General features: G+C 38.8%; 1 protein-coding gene across 1 annotated transcript in view; it reads left to right on the top strand.

The window, feature by feature from the left end:
- LOC117022512 (broad substrate specificity ATP-binding cassette transporter ABCG2-like) overlaps positions 1 to 20,762 on the top strand; it is a 29,671-nt gene that overhangs the window by 8,242 nt on the left and 667 nt on the right. Inside the window, exons 5-14 of the mRNA XM_033106636.1 lie at positions 985 to 1,142; positions 3,687 to 3,838; positions 5,347 to 5,451; positions 6,413 to 6,663; positions 10,941 to 11,023; positions 13,888 to 13,977; positions 15,112 to 15,236; positions 16,359 to 16,513; positions 18,135 to 18,224; positions 19,097 to 19,179. Of these exons, the coding sequence (XP_032962527.1) occupies positions 985 to 1,142; positions 3,687 to 3,838; positions 5,347 to 5,451; positions 6,413 to 6,663; positions 10,941 to 11,023; positions 13,888 to 13,977; positions 15,112 to 15,236; positions 16,359 to 16,513; positions 18,135 to 18,224; positions 19,097 to 19,179 (1,292 nt within the window). The remainder of the gene's footprint in view (positions 1 to 984; positions 1,143 to 3,686; positions 3,839 to 5,346; positions 5,452 to 6,412; positions 6,664 to 10,940; positions 11,024 to 13,887; positions 13,978 to 15,111; positions 15,237 to 16,358; positions 16,514 to 18,134; positions 18,225 to 19,096; positions 19,180 to 20,762) is intronic.

Genomic DNA, 20,762 nt, shown 5'->3' with positions numbered 1-20,762 from the left:
TAATAATATTTAATAGCAGCTATATAGAGCTCATATTCATTCGCATTTCTCCAATTGTGCTTACATGACTTTTATAGCTCAATTGTTATTTGATCAAATCAATGGCACGAGTACCATTTGATTATTATCTCTTGAAGACTCTTATTATAAGAATTGATGCCTACCTCCTGCCTCCCTAAAATCTTCCTGCTCCCCTCAGCTGCATAGAAGGACATTGAGTGTTTGAAAAGACTGAGCCAGTCACCCTGTAAAATATTCTGCTTTCTGAATTTGTCTGAAAGAATGAGTCAGGATTTCTGTAATGAGATAGGGTAGAAAAAGAGAATTTGGGAAGTTTATGGTGATTTAAGGGGTGCTAATGTAGAGAGTAGAAAGTGCACTTCCTTGGTTGCCAACCCCCAGCTCTTGTGACTCCACTTGAGGACTTTTCCGTTATTCTCTTTTTTTTTTTAGTGGGTTAGAAAGTAAGGGGTATAAGAAGACTAATAAACTGTAGATGCTTTCACCTTTTCCTGTCCTATGTTTCTTTCCATTTTAGGACTATGATTTCAGTATGTCAGGGCCACATCTTTCAGTTCTAACTTCCATCTTTAAACATTTAATGCGATAAGGAACATATAGAACGATTTGAAACATGGTTCATATCAGGCTTAGCCATGTACCAGTTCTGATCTCAGTTTACTCGTCTAATAAAAGAGAAATCTACCTCCCAGATATTCATTTATTTGCTGTTCAGAATAAATGAGGGTATGAGATAAAGTGCCTCTTACGGGGTTGGCACATACAGAATATGCAACAAAAATATATACACATTTTAAGAAAGGAAAAAACTGTATTACAATTGTAATACTCAATATATACTGATAACAAAAGATGAATACAACTCATGTGTATACGTTTTTTTGGCAACCCTGGTATTAGGAGCTCAACAAACAATATTGGCTATGCAAGTTATTGTTAATAATGATTATATTTGTGTTTTAGGTTGGAACTCAGTTTACCCGCGGGGTATCTGGAGGAGAAAGGAAAAGGACAAGTATTGGAATGGAGCTTATTACAGATCCATCCATCTTGTTCCTGGATGAGCCCACAACCGGCTTAGACTCAAGCTCAGCAAATGCTGTCCTTTTGCTCCTGAAGAGGTAAATGCTATGGGAACATTATTCTTACATTCATGCAATATCTGATCACCTGCTGTGTACCAGGCATGATTCCTGGTGCAGAAGATTTAGTAAGGAGCACAGCAGACAAACATTTCTTCCTTTTTTTTGGAGGGGAACAGTCAACTAATAAATGTGTTTCAAGAAAAATGAAGTAGAGTAAGAATGTAGGGAAGACTGCTGTGGTGGGAGTCGGGGTCCTGTACTGCACAGCAGGATGATCAGGGAAGTCCTCAATGATGTGCCATTAAGCTGTGAGCAAGACCTGGAGGTCTGGGGGGAGAGCGTTCTAGTTGGGGAGTGGACAGTGGTCCTCAGGCAGACCATGACTAATATGTCTGTAACATCAAGAAGCCAGAGGGACTGGAACCCAGTGACCGAAAGGGAGTGGAGGTTGTTAGTGTCTTAGTTTGCTTGGGCTGCCATAACATGGTACACAGACTGGGTGGTTTAAACAATAGAAATTAATTTTTTCACAGTTTTGGAGGACAGCAGTGTGTCGTCAGGATTATTTCTTCTGAGGCCTCTCTCCTTGGCTTGTAGGTAGCTGTCTTCTCCTTGTGTCTTCATTTCACCCTCCTTCGGTTTGTCTGTGTCCTGATCTTGTGTTATAACACTAGTTCGTATTGGAATTAGGCTCCCTCATATGACCTTCAAGAGTGTTATTTACCTCTTTAAAGATTCTATCTCCAAATACAGTCACATTCTGAGGTGCTGGGGCTTAAGAATTCCACACATGAGTTTGGGAGTGGGGTGGAATACAATTCATTCTTCACAGTTAGAACAGAACATGAGATGAAATTGAGTGGGTGGCAGATTATATAGACTTTTGTAGGCTATTCTATGAATTCTGGCTTTTACTGTCCCTAGGTGATCTGAGATGCTTTTAGAACCGAGAGTGGCAGCCATATAGAGAATATACTATATAATTGGGCAAAAGTGAGTGCAAGGAAACCAGTGAGTAGGCTGTTTTTGGTAAATCATTTGAGATGATTGTGGCTTTGACTAGGATGGTAATGGTGACATTGTAAGAAGTGTGTGGATTCTGGATCTATTTAGGGTGTGAGTATTGAGAGCATGACTTCTAAGATTTGGGACTTGAATAATGGAGGGATGTAGTGAAAGCAATGGCATTTCCTTTTTTCAATAAGAAGACTCTGAAAGGATCAGGTTAATAGGAGAAATTATAAAACTTAAGTTGTTGATATCTTTTTTTACAATAAATTTTTTTTTTATATAATTCCTTTTTTCTTTTTATAATTTTATTGGGGAATATGGGGCAACCGTGTGTTTTTCCAGGAACCATCAGTTGTTGTCCTTCAATCTAGTTGTGGAGGGCACAGCTCAGCTCAAAGTCCTGTCACCATTTTCAATCTTAGTTGCAGGGGGCACAACCCACCATCCCATGTGGGAATTGAAACTTCAACCTTGTTAAGAGCTTGCACTGGAACCAAGTGAGCCATCCGGCCACTACTCCAGAAGCTCAGTGGAAGCTCGTCGTCTTCAATCTAGTTGTGAAGGGCGCAGCTCATCAGCCCATGTGGGAATTGAACCGGCAACCCTGTTGTTAAGACCTCGTGCTCTAACTAACTGATCCATTCGGCTGCCCCCAGACATAGTCTTCATATGGCATTTCCTACCTATTATTACCTTGTTTTCTGTGATTCCTGTGCACTTGTAAGCAAGTCTTTCTGCTTGGATCACAGGAAATGTGAAGATGGGAAGATTTCTAGGATTTTCAACATCTTTAGTTTGACATCCATCATACACATACGTGACGATGCCAAGTAATGGGTCTGGTGTTCAAGTTCAGTTAGAGAATACATCCATGGTGTTTTTATCATCTGCAGCTATGTTAACAGTGTTTGATGAATTGATAAGATAACAGTAAATATTATCATGATGTTTTAGACTAGTTCGCACAAAAGCATCTTTGCTTATGCCTAGAGCTCTAACCCAATCTCTCTCCAGCTTCACTGTGTGCAATAATCTCCTGGGGTCTTGTTCAAAATGCAGAGTCGGCGTACAGCTCTGAGGTGGAGAAGAGTCTCCATTTCTAGTCGGAGACACTGATACTGATGCCATTGGTCCTCAGTAGCAAGGCTCTCACACCAATCCACTTCCCTGCTTCCGGTCCTTTTGCAGCTCCTTGTTGTCTACTGACTAACGTTCCACCTTCTGAGTAAAGGGATTCATCACATGCTTGGTTTTTGACGCAGACTCTTTCATTAGCTTCTCTCCTCCCCACCCCCCTAACCCAACTCTGCAATGACACTGAGCATTTTTATTTCATGTTCTAGTTGATATTAGACTGTTCATGGGACACTTCAAAAAACCTTCATATTTCATAAGAACATTGGATTTATGTCCCCTAACTCTCAGAGAGATAACAGGAGATGGGAAGTTAGTAAGAGAAAATCAAGTTGAACTAGGAATAAATGATGTAAAGGTTGGAATAAATTTTGCTTCTAAGAGGTGCACATTTCAGATGTTTAATGACTCATTATTTTTTTCACTTTCAACTAGGATGTCTAAACAGGGAAGAACCATCATCTTCTCCATTCATCAGCCTCGTTATTCCATCTTCAAGCTGTTTGACAGCCTCACCTTGTTGGCCTCAGGAAGAGTGATATTCCACGGGCCTGCTCAGGAGGCCCTGGGGTACTTTGCATCAGCTGGTATGGTTGCCTTTTTCCTGCAGGGAGATCCTTCCTCAATAGAATCCTGAGAGAGAGCAGAGAAGGACACGAGTGCTGTTTGGTCGTTGGGTAGACATAGTATGGGTTCCACCACTGCAGAACATCTTTGGTCACTTTGGTGCTGGAAGTTTTCTTCATTTTGCAGCACTAGCTTGTTATTCAGGCCTCTTTCTTGTCCTATTTGAGTATGCGTTTATACTCTGTGTGTGTGTAGGACTGTTTCTACTGGGCCTCTATGTGTTCTGCTTGCCAGTTCTGGTGACCTTTTCCTAACAGTTCAATAAATATACTGGCCTCACAGCCAGTTATCTGTCAGTTGAACATTTTTGGAAAGGCCTTACAGTACCCCCAAATCATTTGTGTTCTTGACTCTGACAGATCAGGTGTAATCACTATTTTTCCTTACATGGGATGTTGGTCTGACTTCATGAGGGGTCATGGAAATGCTGCTTGCTTTTCTAGTAAATTAGATTGGAGTGGGTATGAGTGACTTACCAGTCAATAGAATGGCTACTCCTGAGCCTGACTTTGATGGGCCAACATTTCTGACAGTTCTGGTCAGTCTCGTTCTATTTCAGATAGAGAAATGTATTTTTTTTATGGCTCATGCAATCTGCTTAATTTTAGAGATATTTGGATATTATTATAGATGATTTTCATGACCTCAACTATAATTGTAAATAGTCTTTAGCTGTCTTTCAAAATTTGCTTTTGTTGAATCCCTATCATTTAAGACAATCAAACACACATGTGACTGGTGAGTATAGGGGAGGTGATTCTAAGAATTAGACTATAGACCAAGATGAGTTCAGATGATCTGGCTCAAGAAGTCAAGGTAAGACTTCAAGTGTGTGGTGTTGCTCACGTCCTCTTGACAATGCTGCTCTGGTGGTTTGTTGTCTACATTGCAATTCCAGCTGCATATTAAATTTGGATCTGAATTTAGTAGATGGAGAAGGAACCATTGCAATAGTAGGTACTGGCATTCTCGAAGTCTGTAGAGGAGCCCTGACAACTGAGCACGCCCTGGGTTCCTCCCTAACACAGACCTGCTGCGCCTCCTCTGGCTTTTGTTGTTTCCTTGCTTTGAGGAGCATTAGTGCTAGATGCAGCTTTCTTTCTGTTTTCTTTTTCAACCCATATATTTTCCCCCTTGGGCCTATATTTAGATTTTTGAAGAAGTAATGGTAAGAACCAGAGCATATTGACAGGTATTTCAGGTCTCATGAATTACGATGGGTAAGGCTTTGTGGGCGTCCCAGGCTGGTTTGGAGGATGATTTTGCCAGGAGAGGGAGAATTATTGAACTATTGTGTGATTGAATATGTAAAAGGAAGGGGTAACTTAGTAAGGGGAGAAGAGAGAAAGAAAACGAGGGAGAAGTTGTTAGATTCTGTACCCCAGCCTCACCTCCTTCACCCCATGCGAGTGAGTCATTATTTTCCAAGGCCATGAATTTTGTGTACCTGAATTGCCTTCTTTTGTAGGTCACCACTGTGAGCCCTATAATAACCCTGCAGATTTCTTCCTGGATGTCATTAATGGAGACTCCTCTGCTGTGATATCAAACAGAGAGGATGAAGATGGTGAAGGTACGCGAATTGGTCCAGAGTCACAGATTATCACCTAGTTAAATGGACTGAAGCCTAGCAGTGTGGTAGCTCATTGAAATGTACCTTTGTGAATTTATATTACTAAAGCTGCCCTCAGATGCCAGTTGTCTTAGTACATGGAGGCTGTTGTAACAAGAATACTATAGACTAGGTGATATATACAACAAACATTTATTTTTCAATTCTGGAGGCTGGGAAGTCCAAGATCAGGTGCCAGCATATTCAGTGTCTGTTGAGGCCCCACTTTCTGGTTCATAGGTGGGCGACCACCTTCTTGTTGCCTCTTCCCATGGTGGAAGCAGGGAGGGAGCTCCCTGGGGCCACTTCTAAGGGCCCTAACCCCATTTGGGAGGGCTCTACCCTGATGATGTCATCATTCCTCAGAGGCCCCACCTTAACATACCATTACGCTGGGGATTGGGTTGCAGTATATCAATTTTGGGGGGATACAAAGGCTCAGTCTGCAGCACCAGTCAACAGAGGTGTTCATGAATGCTGTGTTTTTGGTGTAATTTATAAATGAGCGTTTATCTGATAGTGTCTAAGTGGAGTTTCCATTAAAGTATATGACTATTGTTTATGTAGTGTTTTGAAGTAAGAAACATGGTAATTTATGCATTTGCACATAGTAGAGAGCAAGCATGACATTTTTATATGAAGAATTACAATTTCCTATGGTACATTTATTTTAAAAGAATCAGGGTGCAGATATTGTATTTAGGAAATGGTGAGTGGTTTGCTGTATCAGGAAGTTTATGGATATAGTCAGGTCATTTAACTATATATTTCTAATGTGTAATACAAGAACAGGTCTAATAATGATTTATAGTCAAGCTTTAGAATTAAGATGTTAGGGAAGCATCTATGAAACGGGTTACAGAAAAATGGACTAAATAAGTTATTTTGTTAATGTTTTCCTCTATCCATTTTTATTCCAAAGCCAAGGAGACTGAAGAGCCGTCCAAGAGAGATAAGCCACTCATAGAAAAATTGGCTGAGTTTTATGTCAACTCCACTTTCTTCAGAGACACAAAAGCTGAGTTAGATCAACTCTCAGGGGTTCAGAAAAAGAAGAAGAGTGTAGTCTTCAAGGAGCTCACCTATGCCACCTCCTTCTGTCATCAACTCAAATGGATTGCCAAGCGTTCGTTCAAAAACTTACTGGGTAATCCCCAGGCTTCTATAGCTGAGGTAATCTTACAGATTCTTCTAATTATGCTCTGAAATGCTCATGTAGCAACGTTAGATTCTGACACCATATATGTTAGGATATTACTATCTTCTACGGACATTTTCAGCCCATTCCATTTGGGATATCAAAACAGTCAATGGAACGAATAAAACATAATAAAAGTTTTGCATATAGGAAACTTTTTACAAGTGATTTTTGGACTATGTAATTCAGAATTTATGTTGATTTAGATAATCTTTAATAGATCATCACTGTAGAGAAAATTTGTTTTCAGAAATTGTGTAGTAAAGGAATTGTTTAGTCCCATTAGGGTTTTTCTGGTGGCTGCATACATTTATTTCCTGATTTATTCAACAAGTTTCTTGATCAAGTGCTGCATTTGGGAGCTTGTACATCCAGTGAACCCAATGGGTAAAACTGAATATCCCTGCTTTTCTGGAGCACATTTTTTTATGAGGAGAGACAGCAGATCAATTCATACAGAAATAAAGTATGAAGTGTGGCAGAAGGTAAAATGGGCTATGGGAAAGTTGAAACAGAGAAGTGGAGGAAGGAAGAGAGATAGAGAGACAAGGAAAGGAGGGGGAGGAAGGGGTGGTTTGCATTTTAAGTCAGGTGGTCCAGGAAGACTTCACCTAGATGTCAGTGAATGCACCTGAATGGAGGAGGGGCTGGTCCATATCTGAGGGAAGAGCCTGTGAGCAAATGCTGTTCCTTATAATTGACCTTCCTCATTTTGGGGTTCTAGTCTTCAGACAGCAGTAGATGCCTAAAACAGTGTGCAACTGACAGAAAGGTAGTAAGCCAACTTGACTTCTGTTAAATAAGGCTGTCATTCACTGTCAGATTAACTTTCTCTTCATTAAGATGAAATAATGTTCTTTTCATCATTTGGCTGGTCTGTTGATAGTTGTTTATTCCTCTGTATGGATTTTCTGTTATTGTGAAGCCCTCTGTCATATAAAACCTAGTATTTTCAGTTCATTGGTCACATTTCTAAGGAAATCAATTCAGCCAGTTATTTTTCGGGTTGTTAATTTTTTTATCAATCATTGAATTTCTGTTGACTACCAAAAGATGGCATGAAGTTGGCCGTATTACTGACTTCTTACCACGTGCACCATAATTTTCAAAGTTCAGTACTGTTGCTTTCTAAGTATTAATACCTAGAGCCTACAGCCCTCCTTGAGATGTACTGCTAATTGTTCCAAACATTTTTGGGACTTGTTATTTGACATTTCTGTTGGAACGTGAGCACTTTTGTGTACTATCAATCAAGGGTAAATTATTGTTCTTTTAGAGTAGATTTGATGTTATTTGTAAACAAGTCTGTGAATTATGTCAACCTGGTTTCCCATTGGTCAACAGTGAGATGATGTAACGGAGTTGATTCTTCAGTGTGATTCATGCATTAGATTTTTTCACTTCGAAAATAAATTTATCTTGCCTCTCAATGTGGCTTATAAATGTCCTGTCCAAGTCACATATATTGTAGTTCTGAGCAAGGCCTGATTAGAGTGGAAATATTTCTAATACACCACGATTCTGCATCTTTTGGTGCTCGAGTTCCTTCAGCTGCAAACCCCAGGCCTAGTGTCTCCAGGTTGCCTGTTCAGCCCCTTTGCCTCCTCAGTGAACTCAGTTCCACAAAAGTAATTCCAAAATGTTCAGAGCAGTGGTGATCTCATACAGTAGGGATAGAACCTTGCATGTCCCTGAGCAGCTGCTTAACTGGAGCAGCTCTTGTTCAGATTTTTGAATAGTGGTATATTAGCTTAGGGCTGGAGTTTGCCAGTTATTTTTGTAAAGGGCAGGTAGTGATTATTTTAGGCTTTGCAGGTCATGTGGTCTTTGACTCATGTAGTAATCTCGTCCATTGTAGTGAGACAGCAGCCACAGATGATACGATACATAAACAAATGGACATGGTTGTGCTCCAACTAAACTATTCATGGACAGTGAAATTGAATTTCACATAAATTTCATGTGGCAAGAAATATTCCCCCTTTTTTTCAACCATTTAAAATTGTAAAAACAGTTGTTATCTCCTGGACTGAATAGAAACACACGGTGGACCCTGTTTGACTTTGTGCTGTAGGTTACTGACTTCTGGTTTGGATTTTTAATTTTTCATGTATGTGATTTGCTTCTCTAAGTGTTTAAAGGTGTAGGTATTAAAATGTTTTATGGCTTCCGGCTAATAAATCTTGTATCTGTTGTCTTAGCTTTACTTAGGTTTGAACTAGTCATTTACATGATTTAGACTTTGCTACTGCTAACGCATTTATTGAAATGTATTTGGAAGATCTTGGAATGAATGGATTATCTGTGTAAAAAGATTTAATGTACATTTAAAGTATCAAGGGTTTCCTGATCAAATCAAGTTGGAAAACATTATCTCTTCTAGATTTATCTATACTATTAGCATATTAAACATTTTGACTATCATTAATATTTTTGTGACAGCCATAAAAATCTCTCAGAACTCACCTTGAGAAATATTGATAAATAAATTTGAGTAATGATAGAATCACACATTTAGAGAATTTCTTTTTTTCCTTTTCTTACTGTTGAAGATAGAGTCCAGATACACAGACAAGGAGTCTTTGGTACATTGTGCAGTGTTTACTTTGTCTCTTTGCTTTCCTTAATGCAAAAGGAAATAAAGATGCACCTTGTAAAAGCATGACAGTATTGTGGGACTAGTCATTTTGTCAATATGTTTGAAAGCTGACTGAAAATACTTTTATAACTTTGCAACCTGTAGGAAACATCCTAATGGTAATCCTGGTCATCTGTTAGTAGAAGATATCAAGTTCGAATGCAAAAGAAACAAAGCATGTGGAGTGTCCAGTTTAAAAAGTCTCAATATTCTTAAAGTTATACTGTGTAAAAGTATAGACTTATATAGAGCATGCTTGTATGTTGATGGAATCATCCTAATTTGTTTTGGAATTTGATCTGTTGACATGATGTACAGTGTTCCCTGAGGGTAATTAAAATATGCCAGGGCAATAGATTTTTTTCAAAAAGTTTTCTGTCTTAGCAAGGCAATTTCTAAGGTTGTTTCAAATCATATTCTTTCCAGACTCTGGTCTTCACAAAGTAGCTCTCACAGATCGTGATCCTTTTTTCAATTTCGATTTGATTTGCTTCATGCCAAAAGCTTGCTTGACAAGTGACTTCAAGTCTTGATACCATTGTACTGTTGTAGTCCTGAGATTTTTGTTTTTCTCTTTGAAATTTGAAGATTCCAAGTACAAGGTTGGATATTTTATTTTCTATTGATTATTCTTTCTTACATTTTTGTATTTAATACAATTTAAAACTACAATAGGTAGAAGTTCCTTAGACAAATTATATCAGAATGTAATTCTTAGCCTTTGCTTATAGAAGTGTCTTTCAGAGACAATTTTATCAATCTTGAAAATAAATGATGTTTACTCAGTTATCTTAGCACTCATCCAACACACTGAGTAAGTGACGGTAGGTCAGCATGGCAAAGAATTGGCGGCTTAGTTCTAGACTGTGGGCCGTGGGTCCTACAGGCTGAAGTTGCTGGAGAAGTGACAGGAGACTGGGTCATGGAAGCACTCGGGAGCCCCCAGGGAAAGCTGACTGAATGCTTTGGTGACAGTGAGAATGCAGTGACTTTTCCATGCAAGGTGGACTCTCCCTAGGAAGATAGGCAGGCATCTCCAGCTCACCCCTAATTTCTTATTGTGCAAAATTCCATTGTTAGCTATTTTATGTGTGCTTGAAAATTTTTATTTAGTTTTATGTTAAGTGTAAAGGTATCCTGTTTTTACTCGACCTCTTGAAATATAAAACTATGCATGTTCACTACCAGAAAATTTGAGAGGTCAGGCCAGAAATGACTGTCACTTCAAGTTGATTTTATTCCCGAAATACTCTGTTATCGCTTGCACTGTTCTGCTACTCTGTGTGACATTCCAAGTACCCGTAGCCTGAACTGGATCCTGAACTGCCGGTGCCACGGAAGCACTGGGAGGAATCGTAGCTTTTCCGGTAGTCTACTTTGTTCTCCTGACAGGCCCCCAACACACAGAGAAGTTATTTTTTATTTTAATTTAGACAGCAGTCTAGTAATATACACAGTTTTACATTTTCCCAAGCACTCTGGCCAAGCTATTTAATTTTCTATCTCAATTGAAAGATTTGATTATTGCGATATATATTTTATTATATTAATAAATAGTGTGTTTTTTCTTTTAATTGAAACTCTTCCTCCCCTTTTTTTTTTCTTTTGGAAAAGATAATTGTAACAATCTTCCTGGGACTGATCATAGGTGCCATTTTCTATGATCTTAAAAGTGATCCTATGGGAATCCAGAATAGGTAAGTAAATTTGAATTTTGATTTTGAGAAAGTGCTGTTGCTTTTTTCAAGGTAATGCTAACCCATTAAGAGTTTGAATTTCATAGAAGTATGGGATGAATTTCGGAGGAGGATAAGTCAGTGAATTGAAAGCTTAATGGGACTGTTAATTATAGTGTGTGTGTGTGTGTGTGTGTGTGTGTGTGTGTGTGTGTATGTACGTGTGTATGGTGGTAAAATATACAGAACACAAAATTTATCCTGGTTACCTGTTTTTAGTGTACTGTTAAGTAGCATTCATCACGTTCACATTGTTGTGTAAGCATCACCACCATTCATCTCAACTTATTTTTTTCTTCATTTTACCAAAATAAATCTATGTACACATTAAACAAAAATCCCCATTACCTCTTTCCCTATTCCCTGGCAACCGTTAGTAGACTTTCTCTGAGTTTGACTCGTCTCAGTACCTCATATAAGTAGAGTAATAAAGTACTTGTCCTTTGGTTACTGGCTTATTTCCCTAAGCATAACATCTGTAAGGTTCATCCATGTTGTAGCGTGTGTCAGAATTTCTTACTTTTAAAGGTTGAATAGTACTCCAGTGTATAGATGCATGACACTTTGTTGATCCATTTACCTATCCATGGACACTTGGGTTGTTTCTACCTTTTGGCTATTATGAATAATGCTGCTATGAACATGGGAACACAAATCAATATCTGTTTCAGTCTCTGCTTTAAATTCTTTTGGGTATATACCCAGAAATGGAGTTACTGGATCATTTCATAATTCCATTTATTATTTTATGAAGAACCACCATCCTGTGTTTCCATTTCTTTCAGCAGTGTATAAGCGTTCAATTTCTTCCCAACCTGGTGAACACTTATTATTTTATTTTATTTTTGACTTTGTAATAGGCACCCTAATTGTTGTGAAGTGGTATCTCGTTGTGGTTTTGATTTGCATTTCTCTACTGATTAGTGATGCTGAGAATCATTTCATGTGCTTATTGGCCATTTGTATATCTTCTTTGGAGAAATATGTGTTCAAGTCCTTTGTCGATTTTTTTGTTTTTTTTTTTCTGTTGAGCTATAAGAGTTCTTTATATAAGAGTGTACAGGATATTAATCCCTTATCAGAAATAAATTTGCAAATATTTTCTGCCATTCTGTGGACTGTTGTTTCACTCTGTTGACAGTGTTCTTGGATACATAAAAGTTTTACATTTTCTCGCAGTCCAGTTACTTTTTTTGTTGTTGCCTGTGAGTTAATTTTCTTTCTATTTTTTGCTTTGTTTGACGTGGGGAGGTGAATAGGACTTCATAGTATCATGGATTCCCACCTTGAAAATAATTAGGATACATTAAATTCTTTAACAAAAACTGTTTAATATTATAAAATAAATTCTTATAATTTAGGAGGAATTTCACTGTCTGATAGCCTGTATCATTATGAACATTATTATACTGTTACATGAAAAACTTAACAAATTGAGCTGAATGTTGCCGTGTAGCCTATTTCTGAAATTAGCTTTTCCTTTGAGACTAGGCTTTTTCGTGTGTCTAGAAAGTTGCATAGCTGTTTGTGTACTGTGTCTGGCTATATTCCATTTATTTATTGTATAAACATTGACTTTTACAACAGCCTGTTGCTTAAGTTCTATTCTTTATTACTATTATTAAAACTCTGGTGTTAATAAAACTTACCCAGTATCTATGGACATTTTGTTTTGGGGACTGTTTACTTGGGTTTGCATTTTTTTACATGCTCTTATTTTTGTGCCATATAAATGGATGTGTCACTTAATCTCTTTTAGCTCAACTTAAATCCTCAGTGTCAAGTAAGTTGTTTGGTTATGAAGGGATCCCAACACCATTTCAGGGATGTTAGCATGCTTTGTATAAAATTTATATTTCCATTAATGTGTTGATAAATAGTGCTTTCCTTTATAAACCTGACTTATTTTACTGAGAGAGAAGCATTAATAGTTATTCTTTTCTTACACATGCACAAATTAATTTTTCCTTTATAAGCATGATCTGCTTTCTTTTTGAGCGCGTTGGAAACCACGTTGACAATGTGTTGTGTAGGTTTTGCTGATGATTGTATTGTCAAAGTATGTAGTACAGTATCGATGGAGATTTGCCTCCACTGTCTTTCATTTTGCCTCCTCATATCTTAGTTCCATCTTTACTCAACTTTGAAAAAGTGGTTAATAGAGCTTTTTAACCTTTGCAGGCTTTATTTGGCTGTTTTCTGTTCATACATTAGGACTGATAGTGTTTTTGTTAGTTAAAATTCAAAGTGATAGTACTGTTAACACCTATGTAATCCTCAGCTTGGGCTCCATAACGAGAACCCCAGGCGGGGTAGCTTAAATAACAGAAGTCACTTCTTACCCTTCTGGAGATCTGGGTGCCAGCATGGTCGGGCTCTGATGTTGGCCTTCTGCTGGCTTGGTGCCCCTCCTGCTGTGTCCTCAGTGATGCAGACAGAGCTCTGAGGTCTCTCCCTTTCCTTCTAAGGGTGCTAATCCCTTCATGAGGACCCCACCCTCATGACTTCATCTAAACCTAATCACCTTCCAAAGATGCCTAACTACCATCACACTGAGGGTTATGGCTTCCGCATAGGGGTTTTAGGAGACACAGTTCAATCCATGGTAACCCAGGACCCTGAATTTCAAACTGTGCTACATGGAGTCCCAGGGGAACCACTCTGGAGACACAGGGATGGTGAGAAACCCAATGGGCTCACACTTCCCTCTCTGTTTTAACCAGAATAGTTACTTAACATTATACCATTTGAAGAGTTTCACAGGTAGGAAATTACTCTAAAAATGTTTAATCGCTGCAGTACTTTAGAACTCTGTCTCATTACAGAGCTGGCGTGTTCTTCTTTCTGACAAATAACCAGTGTTTCAGCAGTATGACATCTGTGGAGCTCTTTGTGGTCGAGAAGAAGCTCTTTATGTGAGTATGTCTCTGTTCAGGAGGGGGACTGTGCAGTGTCTGGACTGTTGGTCAAACTGTTCACATCCAATTTCACACACCAGATTGCTTCCTGGGGATGACTAGTGTTAATTGAGAAAAAGCAGCCAGAGACTGGAAGGAAAAGCAGGAGCATGTGGGGCCTGAGACCAAAGGAAAAAGGAGGTTCAAGATTAGGGCATAGCCAGCAAGTGCAAATGATGCAGAGAAAGCAGGAAATAAAGAGGCTGCAGAGGATCTTTTGTTTTTAGCAAATACAAAGTCATGATGACCTTCAGAGGAAAAGTTTGAGGGGCTTGGTAGAGAGAAAGTAGTGGGTCGAAGAGTCAGTTGAAGGTGGGTGGGTAAAGGTAACAAAGAATATAGAGCAAGCTTAGCCCTCAGTAGAAGGGAGAATGGAAAGAGCCAGAAGGCAGCCTTGAAATAAAGTGCAGGCTGTTTTGTATGTGTGGTTTTCAAATTTGGAAGACAGTTCCCCATATTTATATGCTTGAGGAAAGAATGATGATTCTGGTGGAATAGTTTGGAATTATGGGAACAGGGGGATCTAGGACTTCAGAGGGAAGAAAATAACAGTTGATGCTGAGAGGGACGTACAGTTGTCAGGCACGATCATTGATGGGAGGAGCGCCGTTTTATTTTTCATCATGACATGGAAGGGGTAACCAGGGATTAGTGAACGGAAGCGGCACTTGGGGGTGTGGAGAATAGCAGTGCCACCTTTTTCACAATCAGAAGTGGGGAGAAAGAAAACCCTCTCTGACCACTGGGATCAGCGGCTGACGTGCTCTTCTTCACGTGAGCCAGTGTCCGAAGAGGGAGCAGATGCAGAACCTGTTTACCTGGAGTGGGGGTCCCCAAGGGCAAAGTGGATGCCATTCGGAGGGAGAAGAGGGGTCGTTGCACAGAGCTTGGTGGGACGATGGCCCAGGGGAGGGCACCTGAGATGGTGCCTGATGCTGACTGGGTGACATGGGTGGGTAAACCTGCAGGATGTGAGAAGGTGTCTGTTAGACTCCTGGTGGCCACAGAAATCTGTACAGCAGTATTTTCATCATCTGGTCTGCGCCTTCTTAAACTAATGTGTGGTGTATGGTCTGAATTTTTGTTTTTTAGACATGAATATATCAGTGGTTACTACAGAGTGTCATCTTATTTCTTTGGAAAACTGTTATCTGATTTACTGCCCATGAGGATGTTAACAACTATTATATTTACGTGTATAACATACTTCTTCTTAGGTAAGCAATATGACAGAAAGTATGTGTGTTTAGTCTCCAATGTGAGGGGAAGACAATTTCTTTTCACAAGAATATATAACTTCTTTTCAAAAGCTTATATACTGGGTGTTCCAAAAAATGTATACACATGACGTGTATTCATCTTTTGTTATTGGTATATATTGAGTATTACAATTTTAATACAGTTTTTTCCTTTATTAAAATCTGCATATTTTTTTGGTGCCCTTTGTATATATTAAGATAGTGAACGATAGCAACTTTGGAGCATATTGGGTTCAATAAAGCTCTTGTTTGATAAATGTAGACAGATTCGTTTGTGCATTGTATTTAGGCTTCACCCAGGCTCACTGCCTCAGAATTTCCATATGTTTCCATGTATATTTTTGATAGAGCTTTTGGAGAAAATGCTCTGCTTGAGCTTAAACTTCCATTTTACAGATAAAAGGTGTATCATACAGAAGTAGCGTAGAACCAGGATCCTCAGACTCCTGACTTGTGGTCTTATGGCTGTTCCAAACTCTTCAGATTGTCTGACACATAATTGTAGCCCATTATAGTTTATAAAGCATTTTTATGAAATGTAATTTCACGCCATCCTCAACCCCAAGCTCTGTGGTACTTTGTCTCAGCGTCTTGGGTTCTGAGGTTCTCCCTCGGGTAGTGAAACTACTGGGAGCTCACGTAATCCTCGTCTTCCCAGTTTCTTCACCAACACAGTTACAGCAAACACTGAATAATGTGGTGATGTCTGGGTGAAAAGCGTGTGCCCCTGACAATTCTCCTTCTCTGAAGAGAAGCCGGTAGAATTCTGGCCAGGTGTGCTGCCTCCAGATCTCCATCTCAGGCACTCAGAAATTGTTAATAGTGCCACATAAAGAAGCATAGGTGTTACATGGCAAAGTGCTAATGCAGTAAGTATAAAATAGAAAATTGCATGATCATTTTATGCAATTACATGAGAGTGGGGGGAAATCAATGAAATTAGTGACCCAGGATGGTTTGATAGAGGATGAATTTTTTCATTCTGCTCAGTTTCTCAAAATAGAGTATTATTTGCACAACAAAAAAAACGAGGTACACAGTGACCTAAGCAGTTGGATTAACCCCTTCTGTCTTCCTAAGGATTGAAACCAGTGGTGGAGTCCTTCTTCATCATGATGTTTACTCTCATGATGGTGGCTCATTCGGCCAGTTCTATGGCACTGGCCATAGCAGCAGGTCAGAGTGTGGTATCTGTAGCAACACTTCTCATGAACATCACGTTTGTGTTTATGATGGTGAGTAGAAGCTGCTTCTGTGAGAAATAATTATTGCCCCTCATTCCCTTCCTGCAAATTTACCTGTTACGGAAAACCTGCTTGGAGGATTCTGTAAATGGGACTCTTAGCTTTAAGGAAGCCATATATTAAAATATAGCTCATATTAGGGAATGTACCAGCTTTTTTTTCATCTTACCCAGCCTTTTTTGCTACTGCTGGTTAACAACTTTAGTTAACATGTTTCATATGAGATTTTAAAAGAGACTTCTTGGTGACATATAGTGAAACGTTGATAAATAGGAACTTAAAAAACCAGAAAAGTTTTCATTGGAAGACTTCTTCATGGAAATGACAGCTTAATTGCCTGACTTTGGTAACTCCTTTGTTTTGAAATGTACTAAAAAATACTGAAAAAATGAAAGTTCACACAATACGAGGTTCTCTTATTTCTGAGTTCCTGACATTCTCTTATTGGTATATCTCTGCATACCTTTTTTTAAGTTATTAATCTTAACCTTACATGTGTTTAAATTTTACATGCCCATAGATAAAAGAGCAGGTGAAGGGAACCAGTTGTCCCATTTCCCCTCCTACATGAAGTAAACAGGAATGTTTAGACTCTTTTCTTATTACCCAAGTCCTTTCTGCTAGAGTAGGAGTAAGTATCTTTAAAAGTTTGTAATTAGCACAAACTATTGCTATTGAAAACTACCCATCTAAACATTATTGAGAAAGTGATAAACCTTGGTATATTTAGTAAAATGTCATCCAATAAATAAAATGTCCTTTGATATAGAAAAATATTTTTTGTTTGATATATTTGGGGCTTTGATTTATTATTATTTAATGGTTTATATAAAGAACTTTTAAAGCCCCTCATAAAACTGTATTTTACTGGGAGATGTTATATATTAAACACAAGTTAAAACGTATGTAGTGACACCAGCAACATTGTCATTGTTATGCCCATCCCCCATGGCAGTGCCAGTGAAGAGAAGTTTTGTATGTACCTCTTATGTACCCGTCTGTTGCTGGAGCGGTCCTTCCTGGGGTCTCCATTGCAATACTGCTTTTTGTTGCTTTAAATGAAGGTATTTACCATATTTTGTGCTTTACTTCACCACATTATACTGTGTACCTGTCTAGGCTATGGGTTACTTCAGGCATGCATTCTGAACCCCAAATTATCCCTAACGTCATCGGGAGATAGAATGCAAACCCTGTAAATAACAAAACTTACTGTGTTATGAGGTAGAGAGGGGCATGAGGAGCTCAGGATATGTTCATTATGTCTGTTGGTGGGAACATACAGTGGTCGTATCATTAGAACAGGCAGTACTTATGGACCTTCCATTGTGTGCAGTCACAGAGAAAGTAAAGCCGTCACAAGGATCTTGTAATTAAAGGAAACACAGATATATTGTCATTCCTTTAAAACCATAAACAGCCTCAGCTATAGAGAGGAATACCCATGCAAAGAGGATATGCTGAGTCTTTAGATGAGTGGACAGAATTTCCAGAAAGACTTGGCCCTAGCAGTAATGTTTACAAGGTTGTACGGGACCTAAAGAGGGTATTCTCTAGAATTCTTCATGAAATCACTCCACCAGTGCTGATTCTTCATATTTGCTCTTTGTAGATCTTTTCCGGGCTGTTGGTCAATCTCAGAACCGTTGTGCCGTGGCTGTCATGGCTTCAGTACTTCAGCATTCCTCGATACGGCTATGCAGTAAGTTTTCCTCGTCTATTAACATGGGTGGTACATTATTCCCAATTTGGAACAAACAAAATAAAGCCTGACCATCTCATGTCCCCAGACATGGGCTTTGGAGGTCTCCCAGGAAATCCATTTGGGGACCAATGAAGGAGAGTTTTCTATTAAGCCTTAGGTCACCTTGATGATCACCTGAGTTTTCCCCACTCACCCTGCTGTTTGAGGTGAAGGGTGGGGAGATATGTCATAGTGAAGGAGAAAGATTGACCACTTGTTGTTAAAAAAAAAAAATGCAGTTGGTTTTCAGTGCAATAGGAAATAGATGAGACAATGGGAGCCTAGAATTCATATTCTATATTATTGAAAGAGAATTTAAAACTATATAATATATATAGCCACTATTTGCTTAAGAAAGGTAATCAGCTCCAAAGAAAACTGTATGCATTGAAGTAATATAATTGAGTTTCTGACTCCCTAGAATTATGTCCTTTTGATTAAAGCAAACAAGAATGATATGAAAGATGTTACTGTGAATTAACAGTGGTCATTGAGTACCACCGTATCATTTTAATTATAATGTTTATGGGGTTATAACATTGGGACAAAAAGGAGGAAGGAGCTCTGGGGTAACAAAGCCTGAGGTCTCCCCTCTTGACCAAATACTTTATTTCCTTTGTATGAGAAGCCAAAATCCCATCGTTAGACCTCTTGATTGTCAGGAAAACTCATTGTAGTTGCCTTGGTGTGACAAAAACTGTGCATGTGATATTTGGTTTGTTTTTAGAAATAACAGTAAAGTTAAACTAGGAGGATGGGATTGTGATAATTTTTTAAACTTTTTAAACTTTAAAAATATTTGCCTTTCCCCACTCCCCCTTGTGTTTCAGGCTTTGCAGCATAATGAATTGTTGGGACAGAACTTCTGCCCAGGACTCAATGTAACAGCAAACAATACCTGTAGCTTTGCCATGTAAGTTTGCACTCAGTGTCATATGGGTTTGCTTACTGTTTGGTGTGATATAGAAAGGCCACTGGGCTCAGAGCTGGTGTGAGTCCCTTCAGGTCTGTGACTTCTCTGAGCCTAAATTTCCTTATCTGTAAAGGGAGTTGTTTATTAATGCATGTGAAAGTGCTGTACAATTTGTAGGTATTCTACTACGGTCAAATTGTATTTATGCTGGAGAAATTGTTCTTATGTGTTGTTTGTTTTGGACCCTGTAAAATTTCCTTTTACTGTTTTGATTGTGGGTGTGAGTTTTGATTTTCAGAATATCTGAGTTTGAAATGAGCTGCGTTGGTGTTTTAGCAAGGCCTTGCAGTATCTGCACTGTATGGCTTATGTGAAGTGTGTGGATCCACAAACTAATGGCTTCCTGGGAACCCAACCCATGGTCAGTAGTAAGAGCTAAAAGGGCAGCAGAAGCGGAAAGGAGTGAACCTTTTCCTGCCACAGTCGTGGCACGTGCCCCTTCCTCCTCCGTTTATGAGACATAATGAAATCAAACTCTGCAGTGTTTTTTTTATTTTTATTTTTAAACTGACTTGGAATACTACCTGTCGAAAGAGATATCCTATAGAGGGAGAAACACATATTTCAATAAGAAGAGAAGGAATCCCATTTTTTTGTGTAATGTCAGTAAAACAAATGTCAAGTAACGAAATGTCAATTTTAATAAACTTAGAAGTTGTTTTAAAAATTAAATAACACTTTCCTTTTCAATGATTGTTGTTAATGCTTTGGTTTTGATACTGTAATTAATGGGAAAAGAGAATTCTGGTATTCTGAATCTCATGACCATTCAAGTAGAACAGAAATAATTTTGAATAATAGCACAAATGCTATTTTGAAGTAGTTGATCCTTGAACAACATGCGTTAGAACTGCAGGGGCTCACTTACATGGGGTTTCTTTTTCCATAAATAGTGTAAATATATTTTTTCTTCCTTATGATTTTTTAAATTACATTTTCTCTAGCTTACTTCATTGTAGGAATACAGTATATAATACAGATAACCTACAAAATATGTGTCAAGCAACTATTTATGTTGTGAGTAGGGCTTTCAATATGCCATTAGAGTTAAATTTAATGGGGAGTCAAAAGTTATAAGTGAATTTTTGTCTGTGGGGAGCGTCAGTTCTCTAATCTTCCCTTCCCATGTAGTTCAAGGGTCAGTGTATTGCCAGAAACCTGTATGAAGAGAAGTTTTCTTTATTCTGCCCACTCAACTCTATTGATCTGGGTATGATATTTATTTGGAACTAGTAAATTCCAACAGTCATACAAAAATGGTACCAGGTAATTTTGCTACTGTACCAGATATTTTTAGTACCAGGTGCTTGTCTCACCTGTGGCAGGGTACTGCATCCTGCTCTCCTCCAGCTACAAGGCCTACACCTGATTACGGGGCCTGCTGGTGAGCTCTTGTCCCTGAGCCTCTGAGATGCTCATTCCACTGTTGGTGTAAGAGCTGAGCAAGTACAGCTGTGGCAGGAAGCCCTTCCTCGCCTCTCCTCCTAGTTGGAATTCTTAGCCTGCCTTCTTTTGTACGGGTG

The sequence above is a fragment of the Rhinolophus ferrumequinum genome, chromosome 5 (assembly GCF_004115265.2).
Source record: "Rhinolophus ferrumequinum isolate MPI-CBG mRhiFer1 chromosome 5, mRhiFer1_v1.p, whole genome shotgun sequence".
In the NCBI taxonomy this organism is placed as follows: Eukaryota; Metazoa; Chordata; class Mammalia; order Chiroptera; family Rhinolophidae; genus Rhinolophus; species Rhinolophus ferrumequinum.
Note: the sequence above shows the minus strand (reverse complement) of the source record. Positions and strands in the feature narration are given on the sequence as shown.